The 26,319-nt window shown below is 42.7% G+C and overlaps 1 protein-coding gene across 6 annotated transcripts in view; it reads right to left on the minus strand.

Annotated features, from left to right (window-relative positions):
- PTCH1 (patched 1) overlaps positions 1–26,319 on the minus strand; it is a 67,123-nt gene that overhangs the window by 19,078 nt on the left and 21,726 nt on the right. For 5 of the 6 annotated variants that reach the window (XR_014265723.1, XM_082469572.1, XM_082469574.1 and 2 more), the window contains exons 3-15: positions 19,798–19,987; positions 18,102–18,171; positions 17,909–18,000; positions 16,344–16,542; positions 15,922–16,043; positions 14,950–15,097; positions 13,989–14,120; positions 13,412–13,567; positions 12,575–12,673; positions 11,924–12,049; positions 6,413–6,531; positions 5,386–5,788; positions 4,654–4,963 (exon numbers count right to left, since the gene is read on the minus strand). Coding sequence is in view for 5 of the 6 variants with exons in the window: in XM_082469572.1 (XP_082325698.1) it covers positions 4,654–4,963; positions 5,386–5,788; positions 6,413–6,531; positions 11,924–12,049; positions 12,575–12,673; positions 13,412–13,567; positions 13,989–14,120; positions 14,950–15,097; positions 15,922–16,043; positions 16,344–16,542; positions 17,909–18,000; positions 18,102–18,171; positions 19,798–19,987 (2,166 nt within the window). In the remaining variant the exon portion in view is untranslated. The remainder of the gene's footprint in view (positions 1–4,653; positions 4,964–5,385; positions 5,789–6,412; positions 6,532–11,923; positions 12,050–12,574; positions 12,674–13,411; positions 13,568–13,988; positions 14,121–14,949; positions 15,098–15,921; positions 16,044–16,343; positions 16,543–17,908; positions 18,001–18,101; positions 18,172–19,797; positions 19,988–26,319) is intronic. The other variant, XM_082469571.1, reaches the window with a different exon arrangement.

Raw genomic sequence — 26,319 nt, forward strand, 5'->3', positions numbered from 1 at the left:
TTTTTCGTGAATGAACTTCAGGTTGCTGATAATCACTGTCTCAAAGGCAGAAGGGGAGAATATTCATTTCTAGGAAACAAATACACACGTTTTACCTCAAAAAGCCCCCCAAACTCCCCTTCTTCTCCCCCATGACAAAAGAAAGCAAGAGGGCTGGGTGAGAAAGACACGCCAGGCCCATTCACCGTTTAGTGCCTCATCAGGTGCTAAGCCATGGGTTCTCTGATACAACCAGAAATTCCACTCAGAGCAGGAAAAACACATTCAAACTCCCAACTTCAAACGGCAACTCAGTTGCTTCTCCAGCCCAGGGTGAGTGAACATGATTCTGTCAATTTGTTCCATCTGTTCGACTTGTGGAGCTAATACAAGCTGTGGGATCGGCTGCCAGGTTGTGTAAAGATCACAGCCGACACCTATTCACTCTGGACTGTTCTCTTCCTCTCTGCCACCCTTCCTCCAAGAGGGGGTGTGGAGGAGAGAGGAGTAGGGATCTTGTGTGCATGTGTGCGCAGGGAAATACCTCACAGGGTAAATTTGGATCAGATTGAGAACAGGAAGCCACAGGCCAATAGAAGGGGGCTCTGTGAGAACAGATGACAAACCGCAAGGCCAAGGAGGGGAAGGAAAGAGCTTTCTGGGCTTGGGGGATGGGCGCCCACCAGCCCACCACACACAGCTGCGCTTGGCCTCTGTAATCAAAACCATCATTACAGACCTGACGGTTTGGCTACAGCTGTAAAGAGATAAGCGTGTTGGAAGAGAAAACAGGGCCCTGGTGACCCGGCCCTCGGGTCTGAGCAATTGCTGGCTCACACACACTCTCCTCTGACACCCCCCCCCCTCTTCCGTAGCCCTGTTCCCCCAAACCACCTCCCACGTTGAGCTCCCAAGCCCCAGCAGCCCAGGAAGCCACATCTTCTGAACCAGCTGCACGTGCATGGGTTAGACGTGGCCAGTAAGGAGGGAGAAGGGTTTGTTTCATTTCACGACACGCCCCCGCTCCCCGCAACACACAGAACTGGTTCCGTTCGTGCTCAAAATGGTTAAACTCTTGGGGTTTGGAGTTGGGGGGAGAAGGGAACACAGGACTCTCTCTCTCGTTCTCTCTCTCTGTCCCAACTAAGCCTTCCTTCCGACATTGCTGTGGGCGTTGTTTTCACAGGAACAATTTGGGGATGAGGGCCTTGGGCTCGGTGGTGAAAGAAGGCCCTGTTTGGGGAACGTGGAGTGGCCGCAGGGCCGGGCGGGGAGACCACCGGGATGGCTGCGCTCCCCTCTCACACAGACGGTTTTTCATAGCGAGGCATGCATACAACCATCAGTATTGAACAGATGTTATTTTATTACCTAAAGCCTTTTTTTTCTGTTTTTGAAAAAAATAAACAGGAGAGAAAAAAACAACCCCTACCAGAAAAGAGGCCTGTTTTGTTTCCCTCACCATAATAGAATTTCCATCACTTTGTGGCTTGTATGGCACTTTAACCCTTTCCTCTTGACCTGCTAATCCTGAGGGGCAGCTCATGCTTGTTGTGAGTGTGGGGCTGTCTAAGCATTTTACATTGATTACCCCTCGTTGAATTCTTAAAACGACCTCAGGAGATAGCCTACTAGTATTATGGTTCCCACTTTACAGATGAGGCTTGGGAACGTGAAGTAACTTGAGGAAAGCCACCCAGCAGGTAAGTGCTGGAGCTAAGCTTTGAACCCAGGCAGCCTCTTCCAGAGTCAGCTGGAACCACGGATGCTCTAAATTGCCCTGAATGCACTATGGTGCCCAGGAAACAAACATCTGTTGAAGGCACGAGAATAAGATAGCAGGGTTAACGTGGGCACCAATGACATCTGGTGGCAAATAGGGGGCCCCAAAAATCTGAGTGCGGTTTTAAGATATTTATACTCTAAGACTCTGGGGACACCCTAGACTGAAACAAGGAAAGAAAGATCTGATTTGGGGAGGTCAACCCTGTTGGCAATTCCACTCAACTCATCACCTACACTGCTGGCCCCCTACTTGCCATTCACTCTGCTGGGGCTTCACGATGAATGGGAAATAATCACTGACTTCACAGAAAAGTTAAGTTCTTTCATAATTAGTGTATTATTTTCTGATTAATTATCAAAAGGCTCAAGTAACAATGGTTTGGCCTAAGTGCACGCACACTATACAGTCTTGACACAAAACAAGGAACAAGGATTTGCTTCTTCCCTTGGCCAAATATTTCACATTCCAACACATGCATACTGTAGGAAAGAACTGTGATGTTTCACTTATTTTATGGCAAAACATGAAAGTTTTAGCTAGACATTTTTCATTTAAAATATTTTATACTAGAAATGATTTTCTAGTGTGAAGTTCTGAGTTAATTATCTCAATTGCCAATTTTTCTTTGATACAGGACACTAAAAAGAAAATGCTAATCTAAATTTTATTTGCATATTTCAGTGTGAAATATAAACAAATACCATTTGTACAGTGTGGTTTTTATCTCCAAGGTCACCTTATTTGCATGTATGTTTAAAGGTGACATTTGAGGTAATTTCTGTATTACCAATATACATTTTTATGAGTAAATCCCTCCTTCCCCCAAAACTACTGGAATGTTGCTAAAGACCAATGGGATGACATGGTTTGTAATGGTCATTCCATTAAAAACTAATGAGGGTCCCATCACTTAGCAACCACACAAAGTGCTTTGAAGGAAAGCTGACTCAAGGATAACTACTTCCTAAGAGGAAATGTTCAAAGACCAAATCAACCACTCAATAGGCCTGAAAAATGTCTAGGCAGCCGGTGGTCCCAGGATCTGGCCATTCCGTGTACACTGCTCTGCTGGACCTTGGCAGAGTCAGATGCAGAGGTCTAGGGCTGGCTGGGACGCCGACCAGTGGGCATGAATGGATCTTACTTGGTCTAGGTGGGTGCTGTTCACTTAGCAATCAAAACATGATTCAAACGCACCTTTTAAAAAGATTCCCAAGTCCAACTGCTTTAGGTCTTTAAAGGGATGAAAGCATGGGGATAATTTACAATAGGCTATAAAAAGGCTAGCCCTCTGCACTGCCTGGAGACAATGCCCCTCTACCCTCTTCCGAAGCTCCGCCTAACATGCCATATTGAACATCCAAAGGAATGGCCGAAGACACTGAAATCAATTCCAGGATAACCCTCCTTTGCTCAGATACTGGCAGTGCTCTGCAGATCTCTTTGTTATTTGTGGCAAGTTATTTGCATGTCTTTGGCCAAAGGGGGAAAAATGAAAAGCAGGGAAATCTCTCAACTTTCTCTTCCTCTTTTGATTCATTATCTGAAAAAAAAAACCCCACTGCTTCCCAAACTACTGTAAAAAATAAGACTGGGAACAAATTCAAGTTACTCTCACGAGCATGTTAAAAAATAATGTTAATGTCATGTAGTTCTCTTTGCCTTCCTCAGAAAAAGAGGTCAAATCTGGTATACATGCACGAACAAAATTCTAGGAACACGAGTCAAAGACAGAAACTGTACTGAAGAATTTTCAATCAAATTCAAGTTGTTTACCATTTCATGCAAACTCACAGGGAAATTGGCTGCTTAATCTTTACATACAAGTGTATTGACTTAAGACCAAAAAAGGCACTTAAATCTGTGTTTAAACAAGCCTAATTAAGTGGGAAATTAAGACAATCATTTGGATAACTTAAGCCAAAAAATGTTGGGGCCATAATTATTTGGGTATTTCAGTAAGAGTATTTTTGTTTGAATTGTGTGGATAATTATCTTGATTCTCCACTTTACTTTGCATGTGTCAACACAGAATAAATGAACAGATGTTCTTAGAATCACTGAATACATTCATATTCAGTCAGCAGTTAGGAGCAAGTTTAGGCCCTCTTTCTCTCCAGTTGACTACTATTTCCTAGAAATGTTTCTAAGAGCAAGGTAAGAAGCTAAGAAAGGCATTTTAAAGCAGAAATTGATTATTTATGATATACTATGTGATGTGATCAAGCAATTAAGCTTACTCCATGTTAAGTCAAAAGATGGTCAAAATATGGAATTTTAAATTATATTCACCAATGATGCAAAACTACTGATGTAGTAAGTTACAATTTGGCAGTGAGTCTGCCTAGAAATTCCATTAACACTTGGATTTCACTTGGTCACCAAACTAGCCACCATTAAAAAAAAAAAAGAGTACTAGAAGCATCCAGCTCCACATTTTATAACCTACTTTCCCATTTCCTGCTTTAAAATGCCTTTCTCAGCTTCTTACCTTGCTCTTAGAAACATTTCTAGGAAATAGTAGTCAACTGGAGAGAAAGAGGGCCTAAACTTGCTCCTAACTCCTGACTGAATATGGATGTATTCAGTGATTCTAAGAACATCTGTTCATTTATTCTGTGTACTCATAAATTCTTACAGAAGTTCCTGAATCAGCCATTTGAACTGTTTGCATCGTTTTATAGGTAAAAACCAGATTTGGGAGCTGCCCCAGAAAGAGTCTATATAAGAATTTTAAGCAACACTTAGAAGTCAATGAAACATGTCAGTGTTACATTATAATCTAACACTTTAATAAAGTGAACAAAGGGAACTTGTAGAAGCTGAACACACCAAAGACCAAATGGTGAATGTTTACAAAGGACAAGGGCCCTCCGGCAGCATCTTACCTTGGAGCCAGTCTCTGAAGTAGTGCAGCCACATTTTGGGAAGCTGTTTATTTTCTTCCAACATGACATACTTCACATTACTGAAACTCTTATGAAGGTCGTAAAGTAAGTGCTGGATATTCGGGTAGTCTGCTTTCTGAGTGACTATATACATGTTGTAGAAAGAGAAGTATTTGAACTGTGCAGCAATAAAGTCATATTCTCTAGTTTCCCGAGGCACAATGTCTGTAAGGTCCAGACCATCACGCACTCGGGTGGTCCCATAAAGGCTGACCCCCAGCAGGCCCAGGAAAAGGAAGATCACCACGACCTGCAACAGAATAAGGGGCCCGAGGTCAGACCCGGAGGAACATAACCGACTCTCCCTTGACAAAGATGGGCAGTTTGGTTTATACCTCACTCTTACCATCACACTGTCCAGATGTACAGTGTAGGGGTCGTTTTCCCAGAGGAAAAAACATAAAATCATGGTAATCGCATTTTTTAAACAAGCTCATTTAGAATAAAATCTTTTAAATGCAAGGAGTTGACGTAAACTGAAAGAAACATTTGCCACATAGAGATGCACTCCTGTAGAAGATGAGCTCATTACAATGGCCTCAAGCTCTAAATGGACTGACTCGTTAGGAGGCCTAAAATACATCACATCTGAGGAAGCAATCTGATGAATTCCAAAGGTGCCTGCTCTGTTATTTTTTGCAGACAGTACGAGTCTTCTGTTTTGGTAATTACCTTGGCTTTTGGTTTCAAGAGGAAAGGGGCATAGTGCTTCTCGGCAAAAGATGAGAGAGTCCACTTGCTGCAGGGGGGCTCAAGGCAGTGGAGGCTAGAGTCAGAGAACTGGGAGAGCAGGTCCCTCGTGGAGCTGGTGCTCTCGGGGCTCTGGCAGCTGAGCGTGTCCTGGGCCACGGTGACGGGCTGCACGGAGATCTCGGAGCGCGGCTCGGCAGTGGTGTAGTACACGTGCGTGTGTGGGTCGTACTCCGTGCGAAGCTGCACCGTGGATTGCATGGTGATCTGGGTTTCGTGGGCGAAGCTGTGGCTGCTGTAGGGGGGTGGGGGGCTGTAGCGGGTGTTATTGTGAGTCTCCGTGTAGGCCTGGGGTTCAACCTGAATCACTCTGCTGACACAGGGGCTGAAAGAGGGGGAAATATGTTGGAATGGTATACCGAAACAGGGAAAAGGCGCTTTCATTTTTGCCAATGACTGATATTATCCACTTTACACAGCTCTGATTTAGGAGCAAAACATAGCACTGTAACTCCACAAACACCATCCGGTTTATCTATCTGGACGCAGACATGAGTCAATCAAAGGAGGCCAAATGGATGGTTGATCCTGAATTTGGCTGACAAAAATCAAATTACATGCTGATGAACCTCTTAATGCATAATTCCTTTAAAAAAACCCAAAACCAAACCACCCAAAGGGTGATATGTTTTCCAGATGGTGGTTTTCAACCTTTGTTCTGCCCTAATCCATAGAGATACAACACATTCCCAACAATCAGCAATATTGGTGTGTGGTAAACTATGATCATGTGTATCACAACCTCGGGGCTGTAAGAATGTTCAGTCGAGGGAGGGGAGAACCCCAGTGACTCCGATGTCCCCCAGAGGAAGCATCCTCTGTCCATTATCTCCCCTGCGTTCATCACACTGTTAACTACGCTTCCTTCTGAGTTCACAGACTGAAAATTTCTCTAAACATTACCACTCTGTTCCCAACAAATAAAGGCCACAGGGGACAGAAAATGTACCTTGTAAAACAGCAGAAAATATCCAATCTCCTGTCCTCACGTCGATACAAATCCATGCTGAGAATTGCAGGAAAAATCAGCAGAACCATAGCAAAATTGAATACCACTACTACAGCCGCCTGGGAGAAAAAAAAATGTAGAGGTCACTAATACACTTCCTCCCAGTCAGAGGACTGCTTTGAAAATAAAGATGCTTTAAACAAAATCTTTCTTTCACTTTCCTAACTGAGGTGTTTAAGCCTGAAATAGATGCTGGAGTTTCTCATCACTTTGTTTCTCGTCCTTCATTAAGAGACCATTTGACTAGAATAGAGGCTCCCATCATTCCTTTCCATCTCTAATAATTCCATGAGCCCACAGGGTACAAACACAGGAACTAAACTAAACCAAACTGACAAAAGCAGAACAGAGAACATGCTTGAGATGTTTTACTTTAAGATAAAAAGAAACATTTCCCTCTTAGAACATTTCAAAGAGTTCACGTAGCCCTGATTTTACACTTAGAAAATTTATATATAAAGTGGATCGAGTATATCCAAATGTCACCTTTAAAACACAAAATAAAAATTCAAACACGTCCCCTGAGGTTTTTAATAGGCACATTCCAAATAGCCTCTGGAGTAGCCTGTGGGGTGTGCGAGCGCAGTAACATAAAAGGTCAAGGAGAGTTAAGCAGAAATTCCTGTGTGTGATTCTAGTATGCAGAATAAATAAGTACGGATTCAAAAGTCACTCCATAACCTAGAATAAACACAGGGCTAGATTCTGTAGCGCTTTGGCAAATCTCCTGCTGACCTAGTAAAAATTACACAATTGGGCTGTTAATAGGGGAAAGTCAACAGAGGACAGTTGAAAGGGCTCTCCCGTACAGAAAGGCATGGAAAGAAGCAGCATGATAAAAAATGCAACTGGAATGCTAAGTAACCAAGAAATCATCAGAAAGTTTTTTTGAAAAATAAAAACTCTTACAAGGTTTTTCAAAGAACTGCTTAGTTCTAAAACCTTCTCAAACTGGGTAAACATTTCAGGGTGAGAAAAGAAAACCTGATTACAACTGGTACCGAACAATATCAGAGGAGAACCTTGCAAAGGTCTCTGGATAGTAATCTGTGAATTCATGCTTGAGGTGAAATAGCAAGCCCAAGTTCTGGAGAGATGCTTTTTTCGATAATTAATTCCCTGTCAAGTCTACAAAACCAAAAATTAACCAAGAGTCTCCTAAAAATGACCCAACCCCTCTCTTCTTAGTCTGCCTTGAAAATTCCTCATCAATTCAAAATATATGAAACATGTTAACTGGCCACTCTAATGTATATAAGGTACTTTAAAGACCTGCCTAACATGTTATAAGCAAATCACTATTTTGACTAGAGGATTTATCTAAGAGGCAAATAGAAAAAAGAAAAGTCAGGGCAGCGTGTTGGGTATGGAAGACACAAATAAGACAAAATCCTGCTCTCAAGGAAAGACACAGCCAGAACTATAAACAAATTACAATCTAGACTGACAAATGTAGTAACAAAAGCATGCCAGGGTTCCAGAGTGGCTCAGAGGAGGGGGAGCATGCAGGTGGGGGTACACATGGGGGTGGGGAGAGTGGTCAGAAAAGGTTTCTTGGGAGATGGAGAAGACAAAAAAGGATTTGGGGAGGACCAGGGAGGAAGGATGCATGGAGGAAATCTGATAGGCCGTGTCTGAGTTTAAAAGCTATGCAGCACTGCTGGGTTTAAAATTCTGTTGAGGGAAGAGAAAGGAGGAGGAGGAGTGATGGGAGGTCAGGTAGTTAAGTTACACACGATCCGTTCGATTCTTACAGCAACCAGGAGGCAGACGTTAGTCCTGCTGTCGACCCTTTACCTAATAAAGACCCGTGGTGCAGAGGAAGGTCACCTGCCTGAGGTTCCCAGTAAATCGGATTCAAACACAGGCTTGATGCCTAAGCCCCCAGCCCAGCTGGGACCTGGGAGTTCTTGTTAGATCTGATCACCTCTGGAAGGGACAGACACGGGGGCAGCGTTAGGATTCCTGACCAATCAGAACATAGGGGAGAATGCGTCTGATCCTCAAGGGTTTTCCAGGAAAACTTAATCTTGGGGGGTGGAATCCTGTCAGCTTTTCTTTTTATTACAGTCATGCTTAGAATTCAGGAGTGTAATGCAGACAAGAAACTCTGGGCATCTCACTTTGAACAGAAGTTTCTGGGGATGAGGATAGAGACTGTGAAAAGCTAAGCCATGCAGGTGTATACAGGTGGCCCAGATGTTGTGGCCAAAACAACACTGATGCTTTCTGCCGTGGCTGGGGAATGTATCCGATACCAGCCTCATCCATCAGAGAAATCTGATGGGCATCTTGCTTGGTCTGTTTGTGGTGGAAATGGAGAAATGAAAGAAGAAACCCAAGGTAGCTTCCCATCTAAACTTACTGTCCAACAGCTTATTACATATATAGGTAGGACATTTACTGAAGAGAAAGTAGTAGAACTTCAACATCCTCTAAAGTGCACTGAAATAATAAAAACAAACAGCAAGGATTTCTCAGTTAGGGAGAAGTGTCGCTGCTAGAGCAAAGAGCACTTTAAAAAACTTCAAGTAAATCTGAAAAGATGACAGGGATGATCCTGCACCGTCAATCAATTCTAATTGCTGTGCTTAAAGGAAATGTCCCATTCCCCTGCAAAGCGTCTATGGGTGGCCCCACTGAGACACTTGCAGAGCAGAGAGGAACTGGCCCTGCCTAGAGAGGCCCTCGTCTAAACCCTCTTACCATTTGGAACAATAAGGCATTCTGTTCTGGGACTTTTCATTGAAGAACAAATGCCATTCAGTTACCAGCAAAGCCCCAGTGTAGGGCATTCGTTCTCAAAGAATTATAGACAGTGCCACTGCTTTCTGGTATAGAGGTGGCATTTGGACAGATGGATAAAGATTGACAAGGAGATTTCTTTGGGAAAAAATCCTATTTATTTTGGCAAGGTTACAAAATTGGAAAGGCTCCACAGGGAAAAGTTCTAAACGTGGGTTTATTACTGGACAGAACCATTTTGGATATGTCCTTCTGATGCTTAATCTATAGTATCCTGAAAATACAAATACAAATGAATACCCAAAGTTACAACTTGACACAGTTACTAAAGTAAAAAGAAACTATATAATGGTCAATTTCAAATGTCAATACCTTTTAAAGGGAACCAAGTGTAAAATTTCTGATGGCTACTGCAAAAATCATGGCATGCTCTTTTTTCTTAAATTTTCTATTCTTTTTTTTTACTTTTTGTTTTTGTTTGTTTTTTGACAGAGAATGAACCAGTATCACAGGAAGCCATTCTCTAATAAATGAGAACTTCTAGAAGCTGTAGATGCAATTTCTAAAGTGATACTCCAGTGCCTTGGAATAGAAATGCAAAACCAACAGTATTCATTTCATCTCAGTAAGGTGCTTACCTTGGGAGAACTTAGCGTACTGGATTTTCTAAAAGGCGTAAGGAAAACTCATGTAGCTTTTCAGACCACCACACCATAGGATATCATTAAAGGAGAGTATGCCTTGATGAATCATCAGTTTGTACTGAGAGAGGAGAGGAGAAAATGAGAGAGAGGGACAAGAAAAGAAGGAGTGTGAGGTAAAGCAGATAAAGAACAGCGAGGGAAAAGGCAGGCAGAGAAGGACAGAGGCAGGAGGGAGGGTCCCACTGTTAAAAGACTCTAGGACAGTTTCTCAGTACCAGAATCTGCTGTATACAAGACAAGAGCAGGCTATCAAAGGGTGCTGCACACGTGCATGCCTGTGCAAAAGGCATCCTAAAACTTCAGTTGTACCAATAAATTAGTTGGCATCTTTTATTTACTTTCCATATTACTGAGCAGTTAGATATATTTTCATTTTCCTTGGACTTTGGTCCCACTTTCAGATTTAATTTATTCATTTATTCACTCACTACTTCTATTTCTATTTTCTATATGTTTATAATAAAATGAAAATAAGCTTTTTTTTAGTATTTTTCTTTTGGGGGGCCTGGTGGTCATAGTGATGGGTACAAAATCTTACACCAAATAGTACACAAGTCTAGTGTCCCAAATGCAGTAAGATCACTAGCTGCTTAGGCCTTTATCAGTAATTAGTGAAATAAGATTCATATCTGAAGGCTAAAAAAAGAGCTAAGTGTGTTGACAAAAATATAAATAGAAACCTAATCTATGATGTGTCAATTTCTCTTCCTGGTCACAATCCTTAGAACCTTTTGGTGATTAAAAGGAGTAAAGCAGTATGAATAAGCTGGATGGATGTAACAACAGTTTAAAAAGTGACACCAAAAATAGTTTCCTTTAAAAACCTGGCCATCTCATGAATCACTATCACACTGTAAGAGAGAAGGAAAAGGGAAAGCCACTGCTCCTTTAATCTTCCTTGGAAAACAGTTGGAGCTTTAAAATTTGAATTTAATTCACAAAACCTCAATAATATCCTTGAGAAATCAAAACCCTAAACCATTTCAGGCTTAGGAAGACCACGCCACAAACTGGGCAAGTAGCCTTCTTTATCTGCTGCGTTGACCAATTTCAGGATTTCCCACGAGTTTCAAGCAGCTGAAGAGCAATGCCAGTACTTTAACACCAAGGATAGAACTGACCATAGCTACATCCCCAGTCGCGGGAACTCTCCATTCTTACAATTCATGTTAGCTGGCTCTTTGGAAAAATATCTCAGAGGCCTCTAGATGTGAAAGGGCCTGGTTTGGAAGGACAGAACAGAACAATGATGGACCAAATTGCTCTGCATATAAGAAAGGGAGAGGAATTCTGTGTTTTCTTGGGCAGCTTGAGAGTCTGGTAGGGAACCAAAAGGAAAGAGAAGAGGGGCCAGGAAGAACAAGGAAGGAGAGGTGGCAAGTAAGGGCTGGCCAATCCCTCCTCACACAGTGAGGAATCTAACGCTCAATTTTAAGTTATGGCCTGGGCTACACTGCAACCTCACCCTCATATCAGTGAAGTCTGCTCTGTGCAGCGGCTTTGTGCTGGGGGCTGCTTTAGGGAAATCAAGAGGTGGTAGCCAGAAGGGGAAGGGGGTGAGCACAGAAACTGAGAGTGGAGTTTAGAAGCAGGGACGAACAAGAGCTGGCTGCACCAGGCCCCAATCCAAAGGACTCCTGATTATCTGGAGTACGGGCTTATAGGCGTCCAACATGGAGTGGCCCCGGTACCATTTTAGTTTAACTATAAAGGAAAGGGCAACTCCCAAGGCACTGGGTCATGAGGATACCCAGGCCTCAGGCTTCTGAGCTATAGGGCTTTAAAGGAAAGAAAGAACCCTAGAACTTTCTTTCAGAGGGCGTGTCAAGGTTATTGCTTCAAGAAGCATCCACCCAGAAGAAAGAGTCCCAAAAGCTGGCATGCTGCTTTACTTCATGGTGGTAGTACTGCAAGCACATCACTGGAGAAAAGCAGACCTGGAAGGCTCACTGCTGAGTGCAGCGCTCACAGATCCCCCCAGATCTAGTCACTGGAAACTCACCTGCAGGGAGAATGCCCGCAGAGCGGGAATCGGGATCAACGCAGCCATAAAGAAGGCTGTGACGTTGCTGATGGATGTGAGGGCCACGCTGGCTCCCGTGCGCTTGAGACACTCCCCGGTCCTGTCCTAAGGATGAGAAACCACAGTGCTGAGAGCTGCACAGGGCGGAGTCCCCTCAGACCACAGACTGTGTGAACAATTCAAATACGTGGCAAAATAAGACAACTGGTAGTTTACAATGCTGACGTGAGGGGATAAGAAAGCGATATCTCTGCCTTTCCCTCTAACACCAACACTGAAATTCAAGTTTTCAGTGCTATCTATACAGTCATGCGTTGTTCATGGTTATTACTACCCAAAGCACAAAGCTGCAAGATAATGATTTAAGTCAATTTTTAATATGATTAAAAAGGGGCAAGGAGAAATGAGAACAAAGTAACCAAAAAACCCAAAGAAACAAATGTGCACTTTGGAACAAGTGTCCTGAGATGCTTTTAACTTACTTTACTTATTTAGAGTCAGTAACGTGTCATCTGACTTGGGACTGAAATATTTACTGGGCCAGATTGAGAAAAGTGAAAGGACAAACACTCAGGAACAGAGAGGGGCTTCTGCTGTCCTCAAAGGTTTCTTCTTTCGTTTTTCTATTACCTCAAAAGGGATTCTTTTATTCTGTCCTGTTTCACTAAATGCATGCGCCAGAAGGAAAACATCATCCACACCAACGCCAAGAGCAAGAAATGGCAAAACCTGTAGTGAAAACACAGCACAGTGACATTAGACACATGAGGTCCAATTCTGAGAATTCTACAAAGCTATTTTAAACATTGCCACCAGCACCCCAAGTAGCTTACCCAAAGGATGGCTTACATGAACTCATGTGAAGAATTTAGTTTTACCTGATAGTTAGACCCCAAAGTCTAGCAGTTGTAGCTCACAGTAGATCTTGTCCATTACTATTTCTAAGCTCCACATACAATAATTTTTTTAAGTTAATAAATGAGAAGGAATTATACTCCAATAAAGATGTTAAAAAAAAAAAAAAGAGAAGGAATCTAACTCATTTAACGCAGTGGTTCTCAGAGCGTGATGCCTAGACCAGCAGTGTTAGGAGCTGGCTAGAAATACAAATTCTCCACCCCCAGCCCAGATGGACTGCATTAGAAACTCCGGGGATGGGGCCCAGCAATCAGTTTTCACAAGCCCGCCAGGTGATGCTAATGCACACTCAAGGTTAAGAACCACTGCTCGAATAAATGATCTAAATTCCACTGATAAATGAAGCATCTCTAACTAATCAGCAAGCCCATTCAGACCTGCTCACTGTCAAGTGGTCCATTTAGAGACAGCACCCCCCTGAGAAATGGGGCATCTTAGTGGAAAAGGCTGGAAGACCCTTTAGGTGACATGGACACACTGGAGGCCAACTGGGCAAGCCCAGAGAGGGGTGTTTGTCAATGAACAGCAGACGGATGGCTCCTTTAGTACCTGAGTTGTTGCAGCATTAAAGGAAATCCCGATCAATGAGCACAGGCCCAATCCTGCAGCCACTGACAGTGCAACCAACAGGACACCAGCCAGCCCCACGGCACCCTGGGACTTGGAGCAGTCCCAGCGCAGCATGGTTAAACAGGCATAGGCAAGCTGCAAGCAGAACAGTTGGGCAGGGTGGTGGGGAGGTGAAGGAATGAAGGGGAATTGGAGGAGGGGGGAGAGGAGGAAGGGGGAGACACAAAACAAAAGCCAAACATTAGAATGTGTAAAGATTCTAATGTTTTCCCCCACCCATCACCCCAAACCAAAAGGTAGAACTTATTAAATCCAACAACGACAAAAATTTACATTACAGACATCATACGAAATGATACGAGTCAAAGATGGGCAAACTGCAAATGGTAATAAATGCTTTACACGACCACTTTTTAAACCGTTACAAAGCCGAGCTCTCTCTGTCTTGGATGCACGTGTGTGTTAAGAGCAGTTAAAAAGCAGGGGCAGTCATGGAAAGGTAAAAACTAAAAAACAAAACAAAGACGCCCCCTGAGAGAACTGAATTGATTGTTACCATCAGTAAATAGCCACTGGCCACTCGGATGACGCTGACATCGGAGAAGGACTTGAGGATGTCGTCCAGGGTCGTCGTGGTAAAGGAAAGCACCTTCTGAGAGGAGTTCTGAGCGACGCTTTGATGAACTACCTGCGGTCACAACACAAGGATAAATTCCCAGATGGGATTAAAGCTACAATGAGCTTCAGGGGCACAGACCTCAGGTGACATGTCCCCTTAACCCAAGCCCCACTTTTTTCTGATGCCTTGAAAAAGAGCTCTACATGACTGGGGTTTGAACTTGGACTAACGTTGAAGGACCTGAGCCTGGGACAATGAAGGCTATTGCTAATCAAGTGAGAATGTGGTGCTGTGGTGAGCCGGTCAGCCTGTGTAATTGAAGTTTACTCCGACAGCCTTATTTATGCTATGTCCAAGACTACTATTCTCCTCTCCATAACTCTACAACTGATTTGCGGGGCCATCAGTTCCCCCCTAATCCAAAAAAACTCATTCTTATGGGCACTCCTCCCCCTCTTCATTTGCTGGCCACTTTTAAAAGGTCACATGCAGCTCAGTAGAGGTCACTGCTTGGGAAACAAAGGCCAGCTCCTGTCACATGACCTAACCAAGGGGACTGCAGCTGTGAACAGATTCTATGCCTTGCTAATGTTTTCCAGACACCTTTTCTTGCTAACCAAGTGTTTTTTTAAACACTGTTATGCCTTAGCTCTGGGGTTCACAATTGGTTACTCAAAATGTTTCAGGGCATCACAATTAGAATTAGCATCACCCAGATAGTGAGATTTTCAATATAAAGAAAAGGAAAAAGTCTTCATCCCACCAAGTTCCCACAATTACAATCAGTTTTGAAAATAAATTCTAATGAAAACAATGCTTTAAAACGTTAAAATGAAGTATTTAGTAACTAAGGGGTTTGCACTCAGATTCAAAGGGCGTCAGAACGCCACCCATTTACCTCCACGTACGTCCTCTGCCAAGCCTCCAGGATGGCTGCTGCCTTGTCCTCATTCCAGTTGATGTGCGAGACATACTCATAACCCTTGAAGTGTTCGTACATTTGCTTGGGAGTCATTAACTGAAACATGGTCTGCAAGGCGTGGGCACTGTGATGGGGTGGAAAAGGCACAACATCAGCATCCCCAGGAAGCAGCTCTCACCGTGCAAAATCCCCACCGAGCACTCCCGACTCACTCGCAGCCATTCTGTCCTACATGAGCACATGTTTCCATTAAAATGGGACCTGGATGGTTATTTTACTTAATAGATTGATGTACCATATTAAAGGTGTAACCTTACAAACCTTTTACAGATACACCCCCAAATTAAATTAATAGGCAATTTCCTTTCTCAGTTTCTAGTCAACGAAACAGGAAGGGTAGTGGAGTAGATGGCCTGATCAGATATGCTGGGCTCAGCGCTGCACGCCTGCTTGTGCAGAAATCCCAGACGACAGCTCTCCCAAGGGAGAAATCTCAGACGGAGTGCCTGACACTTGACGGAGAGGAGTCCACAAGTGCACAGAGGATAATTCTTATTTAGCCGTCAGTCGTTGGTCTTTTCCTTTAACAGTCTGTGATGGAGTTCAGCTCATATCATATAACTCCACATGGTATGACCAATTCCTCTTGCCTACTTTACAGTTGCCCCGATTTTCTACATCATGGGTAGATCTTCTAAAATCCTACAATCACTAACTACAGTCTCGATGAAAATGATACATCTGCTCTTGAAAAATTCCCCATAAGGTGCTTTTTTTGAGCTGGTCTAGTCCACTAATATTTCCTAATATTCTATTACACCAGACAGCTAGCTAGGATAACAGTTAAGTATTAATACAAATACACTTGCAGACGTCAGAAGGGAAGTGGTTTCTGAGGCAAGGACAAAAAAATAGATGGCTTGGATTTTCCTCCGTGTGCTGGATTACCTGACAAGCTTTCCAGTGCTGTTCTTGACTGTGCCACCCACAATCAGTTCCTCCTGCCAGTGCATATACTTTCTGGATAATCCATGACACCCACCATTCAAAACAAGGGCCATATCAAGAGGCTAAAAATAAAAAGACAGCCTCATAATTACAGGAATTAGTAGGCAGGTCACATGCCTTGTTAAAATCCAGTGCATTAAGGGCTTGTTTGTTTCAGTGAGAACATTAATAACAAGGCTAATGAGAGGCGTATGGCAAATCTTACAGCAAAATTGAGCTCTTTAAACAAACTTAGTTCCATAGACCAAAAAAGTCATTGAGGATGAAATCTTAAAAAATAAAAATAATAGAACTAAAAATGGGGGCAAATATCAAGTTTTTCTCCCTTCCCCTCCTGAGGAGCAATCAATGGTTGTACTTACTTTGGTTGCATTTTTGTTGGGGGCTGTGGCAGGGCAGTCTGGATCAGCCGGATTGAGGCAGGGCCGGTCCATGTAACCATGACCAACTTCAGCCTTATTCAGCATTTCCTCCCAGCTGTCCACTTGATAGTTTATTTTCTTTAACTCTTCTAGGAATTCCAAAGGGTCAAAGTTTGTCCACTGCAAAGGAGGCTTACCTCTGTGAAAGAAATTAGGAGGCAAGACAATGAAAAAGAGGCTTCCAAGCCCTTAGTAAAATAACAAGACTGAATCTCTTGCATCTGGATTGTATGATGCTTTTTGGGGATACAACTGTAATTCTGGGACCTTGGCACAAAAACCAAATGCTCCTTTCCAGTATACCTATATGCAAACCTAAGTCAGGAAAATAATTCATGAATGAACATGGCAAACAGAGAGCTTATAAATTAACAAAGGTACCAAAGAATCTTAACTTGCTCATATAGTATATTTAATACCTAAAACCAAAATTAGCCAAATGGGTGCTTCTAAGCAGAAGACTGAGACTCAAAATTAAGGGGGGGGGGCGCGCAGAGGAAATCACAATGTCAAATTAGCACTTGCCAGCCTAATAAATGCTTTGTAAATGTCATCAATCAAAATATTTGATCTCCATTACCTTTAATAATCCCATACTTATGAGCTCTCTCTGACAACCTGGCAGTCAACCCCACAAGCCCCCTGCTGCCTCTGCCATCACCGCCATCAAGGCCACTTCCCCCCACACTCACTTTTGAATTTGTGCTGCTGACAGACCAGAAAGGCTTTTGGCTGCCTGTTATGTGGTTCAAACCACACTGTAGCTGCTTAACCAGGCTGAAGTCATTATTCAGAATCTCCCAACCAGAAAACACAAAACCCCTTATTTCCCACCTAAAACTGTACACTGAAGGTCAGGGTATGGCCACTGCAAATTGCTTTTGCAGATATGTGCAAGCTAGGAGAGAAACAATAACCCAAGCACTAACTCTTGCATAATTAACTGAAAATGTCTACACTGATTAACAATTATTCCTTAAATGATGCGGTGTACATAATATTCAACTGCTAAACTGTGAAGCATCCCCTACCATGACCTTCAAAGATAGTGGATTTCCCTCTTAAATGCCATTAATGTGATCCAAAGAAAGGTTAGCATTTCACTTAACAGGAAGATCTTGAACTTCAACATGTACCCACTAATAAATTCTCTCCTTAAAAAATAAGCTAAACCTACGTTAAGTGCTTGGTCTGCAAAACTGCAAATATTTTAAAGAGTTAAAAATCACACATACTCTGAAATAATTTGCATTTTATTTGCATATAAATAGGCTGGTAAAAGTGAATGAAATTTAATGATGCCTACAGAACTTTTTTTGAAAAGAGGAGAAACATTCTGCCGAAGTGCCTTCTCCCCCAACTATTCACTCAAAACATGCACATGGAATTTCAATGTTTTTATTTCTTGTTCAAAACTGAAATAGAATAAACAATGATAAGGTAACATCAGAAACATTCTAGAGTTTAGAAATCACAGACATCAGAAAACAAGATCACACACTTACAGTAGGTATGCTGTCCCAGACTGTAACTTCGCCCCTTCCCAGAAGCAGTCCAAAGGTGTAATAATTAAACAAGGGTAAAGATATTCTATTATCTGTCAAAGTTGAAAAGAATAGGCCACGCATTAGGCTAATGTATACCACTGGGCTATTTGAGAATTTTTGAGAATTTTTTGCAAACAAAAAGAAAATATACCTGATCCATGTAACCTGTTTCTGTGATAAGTTCTCCAGATTTATAACACAAATGTTCCAATTTCCATTGCCTATTAAAATAAAAAGCAGAGACAAAAGTTTCTTATTGTAATAAAGGAAATGTGTGCAAAATCAAAACTACAGAACATAGAGAACTGCAATTTTGATCATTTTTCAGTATCTGTCAAAATGAGCAGAGCTTTGCCAAATAGATTCAACAAGCTTGCTTTAATGAATAGATAATACTCAACTGTAATTAACATGTGGGGTGTTTATGTAAATGAATGCTACCAAAGTACTTGAAAAGTCTTGTTTTCTTAAGTGTTCTCCCAATAATCTTGTTTACACCATTAATCTGCTTTTCCACATACATTAAACAACTTCAGGGCAGATAATTCAGAGTTGAATTATCACAAATTCAAAATAGGTGGGGACGAAATTAGTAAGGTTTATAATGTATTAACATATATTGAGGTGGGAAAATAATACTTTTTTTACTGGTAGATTATGTCCTTATTAACAGATAGTGTTCAAAATGAACTTTCCTGCTCTTAACCACAAATGCTATAAAGAACATTACCAGGTAGATTTGTTTCCCACTTTATATTCTTCTATTCTTGTCCTACAGAAATTATATCAAATATACTGATCAACAATTACCTCTACTATCCATCATCTATTATTATAGCGTTTTGTTATCCCTAGAAGAGTGCTATATAAGCCCAGGCCTTCCCAAGTGTATTAGGGAAGTGAGTCTAATTTGAAAAAAGAGAAAATTAGGAAAGGTGGGGATGGGAACTCCAGGAAAAGAAAAAATATAAAACTCCTTCTAGACTGCTCTGTTTCATTCGTCTCTTTTTTCTCTCTTTTATTAGTCACCCAAAAGAACGTTCTGGACTTCACCCTCTTCCTTGTGGAACCTTCCCATCCATCCCTCAGTGCCCCGCTGAAATGCCACCTTTTTGCTAAGCTTTCTTTGATCAGTGCTGTTGAAAGTGACCCCTTTCTCTTGAACCCCAGAGCAATGCTGGTCGGCTCTCCTTCTTGACACTGGAGCACCTGTAGGAGGGACTGCCTGTGTTTTAGCTTTGTACATGCTTCTCTGTATTGTCTTTCCTCTCCCTAACTTAGGCTGTGGTGGTTTCATTCCAGAACTCTTCCTATGCTTTTACTACATCCACAGCATTGCTAAATTAGCTACAAAGCTAAAGGGTAGTATTTGGTAAAGGTGTGGGAATCCACCTTACTCTGCCTACCTGTCCCCAGGAATTCACCACCGTGGCTCAACCCCCAATTTTTTGGTGACACATACCAACCATTAACATCTGTAATGAATACAAAGTAATGAGAAGTAACTTCTTTTCCTTTCTTATTCTTTGTGAGGTGACTAAAGGCAATTCAAAATGTAACTGTTCCAAAAACAGGTTAAGCAGTGAAACATCTTCAGAACGGTGGACAGCCATCCAAATGGCTGCTTGAAGGACCATACTCATTTGGGTATGGTGCCAAGATACTCACTGAAAATACATTATAAAGTAATGTAGTTCATATGTTACTAAACTTTAGAGACAAATCAAGATTTTAAAAATCATTTCATGAGAAAACTGTTTGAACTAACACTTCCGTTGTATTTCCAGGGCAACTTTATTTGGTACAACAAAGGGGTCTAAACCAGCAGCCTCTCCCCACCACCTTACCTGTTATACATATATACATGGACCCGGCTGGCCTGGAGCGCCGAGTCCAGGTGCTGTCGGAGTGCCTCCGTGGTCAGGACATTAGCACCGTCTTCCTTGGGGGTCTGAATCATGAGTTGAGGATTAAACATAGCCTCTTCTCCAATCTTCTGGCGAGTGTAATTTAATTCACGACTTACTCGCCCACCAACTGGTAAACATGTACAGGTTTCAATTAGAACAGCAAAATCCCCGCAAATTCACATTCTGTTATCTCACTACCAGGAGCAGGGTACACGATAAATGAACTCTGGTCACGGAAATGTATGGCTGATGTTTAAGGGGTAACGTTCACACTTTATTATGATTGGCAATGTTAACTCTACCAATAACAAACATATAAAAAATACTCACTAAACCTATTAACAATGGTCCTGCCTGTCACACACGCAAACCTAATGTGTGCGTGCTTTGTGCACCTTCTAACTAACACACCATATGTATAAAGGGGGAGGGGGAAGGAAAACTTGAGACACTTTTCCTTGCAGACCAGACCAAATACCCCTGTTACAATTTCTTTCACTTGTATAAACAATGTGCCCCTGCAGCACATTTCAAGATAAATGGCTTCAATTTACACTCTTCTCCTAAATAATCTGGCAAAGGTAACAAGGAAATGTTTCTCCTTGTTGGAAAAAGAAACAAGGAAAGGTGGCAAATGTGTATTTAGCACAAAACTTGCCAGGAGAAGATAAATAATGTGATTTATGTCAGATGCACAAGGGGAAATCCCACTTGAAAAGAACCAAATGTATCAGCCATGGCTGTCTTGGGAGGCCCTGGAACCTACTCTCTCAGACTCACCTGGTCAGCATCCAGAAAGCACAGGTGCCAGGTTCTGAGTCACCTGGGGGCGGGCTGCCTGTGTTCTGGAAGCTCTCCTGGTGATTCTGAACCGCTGCCCCAGCTTCTCCAGCAGGCAGCCAAAGCTGGGCATGAGAGAAGCCAGCACAACAAAGCACGAGTAATGCTGTTACTAAAAACTGCTTTTTTGTCTTCTTCCTCGGGTTCTAGGGTGTATTTCAATTAGGGTTTTAGAACACGCCAAGCTCAGGATGCTGCACTGTCTGGGACATATGGAGGGACAGGAGTTTTACTTCTCAACAGGGCCCTGATGGGAGCTGTGAAATGAAGCTCTGGAGAGGCTGCTTTGATTCAACGCGGCGAAGGGTAAGGGCTTTGAGGGAAGGCCCGCAGGGACAGCTAACAGAAGAGAATCCTCGAGCACCCTCACCCCTACTCACTCCAGTTCCAAAAGGCAATGTAAGCTGAATGTTTACTGAAAAGCAGGCCTTCAGCTCTATCTTTGAGAAAGAACCCTCAGGGATCATCTTAGCTTTCCCACGAGGAGAAATCCTTTTTCTTCAAGTTTAGTATTCAAGGACATAAACATTTGGTTTGAGCAAGTAAATAAGTACTGGGAACAGCGGGTTGTTTAGTTCTCTTGGCATATTTTATAAACAAGGGAGCAAGCTAAAAAGCAAATAATGCCCTCATTAGGAAAACTAGTCCAGATTCGCAGACTGGCAGAGTCATCTGTGCAGGTTCACGCAGATGGCCAAGGCCACCGTGGAACTCTGTGAGGTGAGGTTGAACATACTGTGGTGTGTTGGAGAGAGAAGAGGAAGAGGGAGGGCGGGGGGAGGGGGAGGGGAAGGGAGGTGCAGGAGAAGAGAGAGGGAAATGATCATTGGCTATAAAAACTATTTAGATGCTGCAGAAAACTTTGGCAAATAGCCCAGGGAACTGCTGAGGCCCCTGTAATCAGTTTGAAGTTAAAGACCATAGGAAAAAATAGGAAACAACTTGCAACAGAGCATGAATTTACATAACGCCATAGGCCTTCTCAGGATGCTCCATGAAAGCGGCCTGCAGGCAGGGTCTGGCTCCTTCTGGCAGGAATCCCTATGTATTATGTCAACCAATTAGTGAACTGAATTATACTCAATCCACATTCTCTAGAGACAGAAAAGCTGTTTGAGGCCCCCCCCCTCAAAAAAAGCCAATCATTAGTCCAGAGGTCACTCCTGAAAAGCTACAGAGTTGCACACCAAGGAGCTCCAAATAGGCTTTTCGAAGAAAAGCTCAACCCCTTCTTTTTTCTGGCTATCAGACATCAATGCCCCGTGCCTATCAATCATCTGTACCTGCCTCCTTAAGCACTGGCATAGCACGTGACTTCTCATGCTGCTTACAAAGTAGTAACGCCAGGTGAATTAAGACCATGAGGTAGAAACCACCACCACCAAAGCAGGACCATAGACCTCCCCGCGGCCCACTGACCCCCCCGGCCCTGCCCAGCAGAGCAGCTGCCTACAACTATAACCAATAAGGTGATGACCCAGGAGAGGAGTGCACACAGAAATAAAAACCAAATGCAAGGTTCATGCTGCTAAGAAATAACTAAACTCTTCTAGACCAATCTCATAATGGTTCGGTTAATTTACCTCAGGGGGTTTCAGAAATGATGTTATTTCCTACAAGATATAAAATGTACCTCAGGGATTCCATAATCTCAACTTTTTAGAGTTTTTAAGATGTATATTTAAATAAACACCTATATTTTAATAAAGGGGTACATTTTTCACATCTCTAGAATTGAAAACCTTTTTGCTCTTCCACCTCTTTACGCTAGTGATAAATATGAATATTTTGCTAACGTGACAACCAGTTTCAACCAAGACAAGACTATTATCATTGGTAGATTTAGCAACTAGAGTTGAAGGACCCTGAATTCTAGTTTCCACAACCAGCTATGCTGTATCCTACTTTTGAGTACTGTTAAATTAGATTTACTTTTCCATATTACATGACCATATTTTATTTAACACTTCATCTTTTATAAACAAATATGAATGTTTCTGCAAAACTATTCAGTAACTTTTTTAAAAGTTTAGTTGATATCCACTTTCTTTGATAAATAGTTGTAACATGACTCATTCAGCCAGCAAGCATTTGTGGGGTTCATGCTACGTGCTGTGTATTGGGGTGTGTGGTAGATAAGACAGCTCCAAGAGGCTCGCTGGCCAGTGAAGCAAACAGGCAGTACACAAGCAAACCAATGTGGTAGTTTCATGGCATGAAAAGTGCTATGGAGGAAATCAAGGTGGCGATGCCATGTGAGTTACTGGGTGGTGGGGCAGGGGAAAGGGCACTTCAAATGGAGTTGCCAGGGAAGACCTAAAAGGAAGAGATATTTATGTTGACTCTGAAGAGCTGGGGAAACAGCATTCTGGCCAGAGGAACTAGCAACCACAAAGTCCTCAGGTTTGGCTTGCCACAGGGAGAGAAAGAAGGCAAGAGTGGCTGGAGCTTGGTGAGACCATAATCATGTCATCCACTTGGTTGCACTGGTAGACTTAGCTCCTTCTCAGGTGTACCTGTGTCATAAACTGCACAGCATTCATATGGTCCTACATCAGTATTCACCCAAGTCACTCTAAAACAAGCTACCAGGAACAGAAATCCTTTTGGACACAGTAATTTTACAGATTCACTGACTTTTGCGACTCTAGCAAATGCCTATCCTACATCACAGCTGAGTGATGGCCCCGAGCTGTTCCTTATCTTGCTGTCTTCCTTACCATGCAGGAGTGTGAAGCTATGGTCTCAGGAAGCCCTTTCAAGTACTGAAATTACAGGTGTGGTTTGGGGGAAATGGTTTGCTCCCTTCTCTTTACCATTTTCAAGGTCAAAGTCCTTTTTTAATTTAAAAATAATCTCATATTTATGAAATACTGCATAGTCATTTTCTTTTTAAATTTTATTTATTTATTTATTTATGGCAGTGTTGGGTCTTCGCTTCTGTGCGAGGGCTTTCTCTAGTTGCGGCAAGTGGGGGGCTACTCTTCATCGCGGTGCGCGGGCCTCTCACTATCGCGGCCTCTCTTGTCACGGAGCACAGGCTCCAGACGCGCAGGCTCAGTAGTTGTGGCTCACGGGCCTAGTCGCTCCGCGGCATGTGGGATCTTCCCAGACCAGGGCTCGAACCCGTGTGCCCTGCATTGGCAGGCAGATTCTCAACCACTTCGCCACCAGGGAAGCCCCTGCATAGTCATTTTTGACTGCTGAGCAGACTGACCCGTAAGATCCAGCATTTGTGACACAGATGTAGGTATACAGCCATGTGAACAGTGGTTATTACTGTGCAGTGGTTTATGAATGATATTTACCCACTTTCCTTTTTGGGGTTTATCTCTATTTCTTAATCCTTCTGCAGTAAACACGTATAATTAAAGACTCCCATGTGACAAAAAGAGAAAAATACGAAAGCTACTTGACAGGCATCTGAATTAAAAACAAACTCAATGCAAAAATATTATACATCTCTATCATATTCTGAAGTCCTCTGATATTTTTTTCCTTCTTCCAAACTGAACAACTGTAACAACAAAATAACAACCAAGCTTTCTGAACAACCCTCAGGAAAACTGTTACTTAGGATCCCGGACACAAAATAAACGTTTATATGTGTGCGGTGCTTTCCACTTGCAAAGCCCTTCACACTCATTATTTACTTATATTTAAACATTTTGCTTACTGCTACTCCCCAGTCAAGATGGGGCAAGGTGGAATGGACAGGCAATGGGAACAGAGATCAGAAGACCTGGGTTCTGAGTTCCAGTCTTGCCACCCGAGGCACTGAAATTTGGGATACAGTTGAGTCTCAGTAACCTTCTCTGTCAAGTGGAATAAAAATGATACTACTAACCTCACAGGATGGTGTGAGCACTGACAATAATATGAAATTTCCCAAACCCTTAACCAGGAGCTGAGCAGGCAGCCATTCATTTATTTGTTTATTGCAGGGCATGCATCATCACCCTTATTTTACAGAGCAGGAAACAGCTGCAGAGTCTGGGTGACTTGCCCAAGGTTACCAGCTGATACTAGGTGGAATCAACCTTTAACTCTGAGCCCAACCTCAGGGCTTCTGTGCACCAGCTGAGATTATGAGTTCAGGAGCGCCAAATTACACATACCATAAGCTCACAGATAAGAGTTTTCAGAATGCACAAAAGTACTGCACAGGACAAATAACTGGTATCTTTATTTAAAGGACAACAATGTTACCTCTCAGATTTTTCACCACCACTGAAAAGATAGTTTTTTTTTTCCATAGGGCCCCATGGGCAGTAGAAGACAGGCCCCATTTCCCTCTGGTCCTCAGAGGTACCTGTCTTAGAGGGGGCAGAGAGATGAGGGCACACAGAGGACAAGTAGCCCTAACCCTCTTTACCTACAAATTCTGCCATTTTGTTTTCCAGAAATCTGAGGCTTAAACCAATTCTTTGAAAGAGGCAGGGTAAAAAGCATCACTTCCGCAAAAAAGCTCTTGATCAAATTCTGCTGATCCTTTCCTCCACAATCAAACTAAGTATAGTTTTCCAAGGTGAAGAGGGGCCAACATAGGTAGGAAACCATTCCGCTCAGGGGTCCATACCCCCAGGCCAATGACATTCCAATCCATGGTAGACACCAGACGGTCCCCATGATGTTCTGCTGGATTGTTCCTCAGCACAGCCTTTCACACAGAGCTTAATAAACATCTGTGGCATTCATGCAAAAAGCTTTTGGCAAAAGCTTATTGTGATTCACATAAAGATGTTCTGAAGGACCAACCAAAGTGTTTTTCACAATAAATTCCAAGTCCTTTCAGGGAGGCACTGTCCGCTGCCCACTCACCTCGGTGCACACTCAGTGTGTCGGATGAATAAATGAATGAACAGCCTCAATACAGAGCCTTGGGAACAGGCAGTCATCTGTATAAGATATTAATTCTCCCCAAAGCCTCAAAAGTCAATCAGTCAAAACAAATGACCCTTTCAGCCTGAAAAGTACCCACTCAGAGTCCAATTAGGAAAATGGGGTCTGTGTATATGCAAGTGGGGCATTTGCATTTGATTAATCCCATGAATTATCTAACAGCCTCTAGACAGATTTTCCCCCCCTTTAGTTGCTTCAGGTCCTTCTTTCAATCTTGTGATTAGTTATTGTGAGCATGAAAAAGTGCAAATCTCTAAAAGGGTGTAACTGTAAAATTATTAGCACCAGCTCATTTTCTAAACTGAAAAAAATGAAGATTCAGTAATTTGGGCAATTGGCTGAGAACTCCTGGGCTGTGAGTTTTAGTCACTCTTCCACCCATCTCTTTTATTCATGACTAGCCAACTGCTGCTTAAGCTTCTGGGCTGTTTTTCTCCTGGTGGGATTGTGCCCTTGGGCGTTGCCATGGGAAAATGCTAGAATCATATAGCCCAAAGAGAATCTGTCTTCATGAAGTGAGCCCAGCGCGATGAAGACAGCAAAAACAAGAGCAGGACAGACACACTGCGACGCCTCCCCAGGGACTGTGAGGGGGGAGGAGGAGGGCCAAGTGCAGTGGCAGTAGCGGCTCTGAGCATGTGCCTGCTACTAGCCCCCGCACCAGCTGTTTGCGGTACCATCTGTTCCCACCCGGGCTGCTTCCTCTGAACGGCGTTC

The sequence above is a fragment of the Balaenoptera physalus genome (assembly GCF_965194825.1).
Source record: "Balaenoptera physalus genome assembly, chromosome: 7".
In the NCBI taxonomy this organism is placed as follows: domain Eukaryota; kingdom Metazoa; phylum Chordata; class Mammalia; order Artiodactyla; family Balaenopteridae; genus Balaenoptera; species Balaenoptera physalus.